General features: G+C 62.0%; 1 protein-coding gene across 1 annotated transcript in view; it reads right to left on the bottom strand.

The window, feature by feature from the left end:
- UNC13D (unc-13 homolog D (C. elegans)) overlaps positions 1-4352 on the bottom strand; it is a 15968-nt gene that overhangs the window by 9394 nt on the left and 2222 nt on the right. Inside the window, exons 4-15 of the mRNA XM_010856184.1 lie at positions 4009-4116; positions 3864-3923; positions 3709-3775; positions 3311-3491; positions 2743-2787; positions 2564-2632; positions 2318-2387; positions 2055-2159; positions 1869-1961; positions 1690-1793; positions 209-326; positions 1-100 (exon numbers count right to left, since the gene is read on the bottom strand). The exon at positions 1-100 is cut by the window's left edge and continues 21 nt beyond it. Coding sequence (XP_010854486.1) covers positions 1-100; positions 209-326; positions 1690-1793; positions 1869-1961; positions 2055-2159; positions 2318-2387; positions 2564-2632; positions 2743-2787; positions 3311-3491; positions 3709-3775; positions 3864-3923; positions 4009-4116 — 1120 coding nt within the window. The remainder of the gene's footprint in view (positions 101-208; positions 327-1689; positions 1794-1868; positions 1962-2054; positions 2160-2317; positions 2388-2563; positions 2633-2742; positions 2788-3310; positions 3492-3708; positions 3776-3863; positions 3924-4008; positions 4117-4352) is intronic.

Consider the following 4352-nt stretch of genomic DNA (forward strand, 5'->3'; position numbering starts at 1 on the left):
GGGAGTCAGGCACCGAGAGGGGGAAGACAGACCGGAACCTCCGGATGAGGGAGAGGCCATAGGCCAGCAGGGAGCTGAACGAGGTGGCCAGCTCCTCCAGCTGCAAGGCCCGTAAGGTTCCGTGAGGCAGGGGCTGCTTTAGGGGGCCGAAGCCATTCCTTGAGCCCTGCCCGCCCAACACCTCCCCCCACAGCTCCCCACAGCCCACCTGCTCGGCCTTGAGCCGGCCCTGGATCCACTGGTACTCGATGCTGGTGATAGGGAACAGGAGGCAGCTGCTAGGGAACTCCAAGCTCTGGTAGAGACGGCTGTAGGCCAGCCACTGCCTGTGGCGGACAGGAAGCCCTCAGCCAGCTGGGGGACCTCCTATCCCACGGCTTGCCTGGCCTGGGGGAGGGGGTCAGGGATGGACAGTGCCCAAGCCTCCCCAGCCCTGCTCCACCCCAAAACCTCCCAGGGTTTCTCATCAGCCTTTAGAGGCTGAAAACCAGTGACTGAAAGTAACCCATGGGATTGCTTTTGTTACCATAGTGAAAATGCTCAGTCATGTCCGACTCTTTGCGACCCCACGGACTATATAGTCCATGGAATTCTCCAGGCCAGAATACTGGAGTGGATAGCCATTCCCTTTGCCCGGGGATCTTCCCAACCCAGGGATCGAACCTGAATTGCTGGGGGATACTCTATCATCTGAGCCACCAGGGAAGCCCTTTGTTCCCATGAGAGTTTTTCAAAACATGTAAATGAATTGCCCCGTCTCTTAAATTAGAATATTTGTGATTTTAAAATTCAGGACTTCTTGCTTCTTTCGAAAAATCAGATTTGGAGACTTGAGCCTTCAAGTCCAAGTCCAAGTCAGCCAGAGCATCCCTTTAGAGAGCTGAGGGGAGACTTCACAGAGGGGGCCGAGTGGCAACAAGTGGGAGGGTGAAGGAGGCTGGGGCAGCACAGCAGCACAGAACAGGCCTCTGCCATCCAGGGACACAGCGGCTGCCAGCACTCCTGCTGGGGCCCTGCGGCTGGGGTTGCAGACTCAACTGCCCAGAACGACTCAGGTGATGTCAGGAGTGAAGTGTCCAGAAGGCAGCCATGATGAATGATGGACGGGGGAAGCTAGGCTTCCCTGCCCTGACCCCCTGCCGCCCAGCAAGGCGACAGTCCCGCAGCTTCGGCATGAATCTTTCATGGGAAGCTGGAGATGTGAATCTGCACGGGAAATCTCCAGATTTTAAAAGTTGGCGACTGCACTTCCCTAGTGGTCCAACGGTTAAGAACCCACCTGCCGATGCAGGGGACACAGGTTTGATCCCTGGTCTGGGAAGATGCCCCATGCAACTAAGCCCATGTTGCCACAACTACTGAAGCCCGTACGCCCTAGAGCCCTGCTCCGCAACAAGAGGAGCCACTGCAGTGAGAAGCTCGCACATGACAACTGAAGAGTATTTGCCCTGCTCGCCGCAACTAGAGAAAAGCCCGCACACAGAGATAAGGACCCAGGGTAGCAAAAAACAAATAAAGCTGAGTCAGTTGCCAACTGACTCAAAACTGAAAATACACAGTTCGGGCCCCAAACAGAAATCTCTGGAGGGTTAGACTTGGGGCTGCCAGCCTGAAGGAGGGCAAGCAGGGAGGGAGCGGGGGGCACAGTGCAGACAGCCCTTGGGCGCTCTGGCTGGGCTGGGCACTCACGCCAGGGACCGGTGGAAGTCCGACAAGTCCTTCTGCGTGGCATGGAGGAAGAGGATGGTAGCCGCCTGGGAGCTCAATGACCCGTCCCAGGAGGTGCTGCCGGCCTGAGGAGGCAGGCGGAGGGGAGTCAGGACCTGGCAGGCAGGCCCTGGTCCCGCCCGGCCCTAGCAGGGCAGTACCTGGTGCTGGGTGACCTCGTGGGACACCAGCTGCTGCAGGAGGCGGAGGTGTACTGTGTAGCTGGGCTGGGAGCGGCTGGCCTTGGTGGCTCTCTGCAGGCAGGGCGGGGGGTGACCGGCATGGCTGTGAGCAGAGGACCCCACGCCCAGGACAGCACCTCCTCCCCACCCAGCCGGGCCACCTACCCGCTTGTGGATAAACTGGAACTGGAGGTGACACTGACCGCGGTCTGGGTAGGTGTCTGTGCAGGGCTCCAGGGGGTACCAGTGATCCTCCCGGCAGCGCAGATCCTGGCAAGCCAGGCAGGCAAGAGGTGCCCACCCCCTTGAGCCGCGGGAGCCGCTAATGCTTGGGGGCCAGGGAGGCGATGGGAGGCAGACCCCAGGCTCCGCCCAGTGCAGACCTGGAACCCCTCCCTTGGACCCCTCATTACCCCCACTCCACTCACCTGTAGTCTGAGAACCACATTCCCCAGGAAGTCATCCTGGCCTTTGTCCTTCCGGGCCTCCTTAAACATCCTGTCCCAAGGAGAGGGGCCGAGAGCCTGGCCAGGTCAGGCTGGGATCTGCTCCCTCCCTCTGGCCACCTGGGCGCAGCCAGAACCTGCAGCCCAGCCACCGGGGTGCACGTGGCGGGGGTGTGCAGGCAGAAGGAGTCCCGACTCCTTCCCCAGGGAGGACCCCACGGCACTCACCTTCGCAGCCCATGCAGGTCTGTGAGCTCCCCGAGCTTCTGTCTGACGGACTCCACGGTGTCCATGTCCCTGGTGTGGGCAGAGGCTTCAGCGGGAAGGGGACAGGGTGTCCTGGGAGCCCCCGGCCCCTTCTCTTCCCCACCCCAATGGGCGGGGCCTGGGCGGGGCCCGCCCCTCACCACATGTCCAGATGAAAGCTGGCGTTGCTTATGTCTTCAAACTCTCTGTAGTGAGAAAAGAGCATGGCTGAGGGGCTTGGACGGCTAGGCCCCCTGACCAGGCCACTGGACCCCAGGCCCAAGTCTGCCATCCTCAAAGTCAGTTCAGTTCAGTTCAGTCGCTCAGTTGTGTCCATCTCTGCGACCCCATGGGCTGCAGCACGCCAGGCCTCCCTGTCCATCACCACCTCCCGGAGTTTACCCATGTTCTCAAAGCTACCCATCCTCAAGTCTTAGCTCTTGCCTGCAAACTCCTCCTCCTTCTCAAATGCATCGCCCCCTCCTGCACCCCCATTAACCCAGCCGTGCCTGACCCCCCTCCCCCAGCACATGGCATTTATGCCACTGCCCTGCCCTGTCTGGCCTCTGGTCTGTCTTCCCTGCCTTGGGAGCAGCCTCCACCTCCAGTCAAGCCACGCTCTCCCCCAAGCCAGGAAGTCCCACTGATCTCACTGATGGGGGGCACCACCCCACACCCGAGTAGCCCCTGACAACCAGAGCGGGTAGGAGTTGGGGCAGGGCCACGTACAGGATGAAGGTCTCGTCCCACACGGGGTTGAGTGTCTGGGTGATGACCTGGGTGCGGTGGGTCTGCTCCTCGGGGATGGTGTGCCTCACCACGGCCTTCTGCCGGCGCCGGAGCCCTGGGCTGCCCCCGGACACCGTCATCCCCTGCTCGATGCCCAGCAGGCAGTAGGGGTCACTGAACCCTGGGGAGGAGGGGGTGGAGGAAGCAGTCAGGGTGTTGGCTAGGCTCCCAGGGAGAGTCCTTATCACCCCTTCCCCATCCCAGACTCCAAGGGCCAGGGGCCAGCAGCCCCCAGCTGAGCCCCAGGGGACGTTTGGGGGATGGTAACTCTGGGACAGGCTGTGACGGGGAGAGGAAGGAGCCAGGAAGAAGGCCCAGGGTCCCCATTGCCTACTCACCGCTGACATCCTTGCCCAGGATACCCTTGGCTTGTTTCACCGTTGCCTTCAGACAAAAGACTGGTTTCTGGAGCGACAGGAGGTAGGGGCTGAGTCCCCGAGGGAGCTGGCCCTCCCAGCCCCTCTGCTGGCCCAGGGTGGCCCTGGCGGGTTACCTCGAGCTGCTGGACGCTCTTTAACATCTGCTGATGCTCCTCGGGCTCCATGCAAAAGGCCTGGTGGGGCAGGAGTGGGAAGCTGGGGGCACAGGGTGGGGGCGGCCAGGCTTCAGGGAGGTGGGCAGGAAGGGGCTGGGCTTACCTCCTGCAGGTACCGCAGCAGCTCGGAGGACTCCCCCACATGGTTGGGCTCTGGCTGCCCCAGCCGGTACAGGACGGTGTAGAGAGCTTCCTCGTAGAGCAGGGCCCGCTGAGACACAGCAGGGTCACCGCAGGATCCCCCGTCCACCCACCACCACAAGGTCTGAGCGCCACCAGCCACCCTGGCACCCAGGGCACACGCCCGAAGCGGGGACCAGGTGTCTGCACACATAGGGAAGGGAGAGGGTTGAGACCCAGCCTTGGCAGGGGGCAGGGGGCTGTTTGGGAGGATGCTGGCCCACTTCCTTGCGCCCCTCTGGACCCCCGAAACACCGCGGCTCTTAC

Source organism: Bison bison, unplaced genomic scaffold (assembly GCF_000754665.1).
Source record: "Bison bison bison isolate TAMUID 2011002044 unplaced genomic scaffold, Bison_UMD1.0 scf7180017864371, whole genome shotgun sequence".
Taxonomy (NCBI): Eukaryota; Metazoa; Chordata; class Mammalia; order Artiodactyla; family Bovidae; genus Bison; species Bison bison.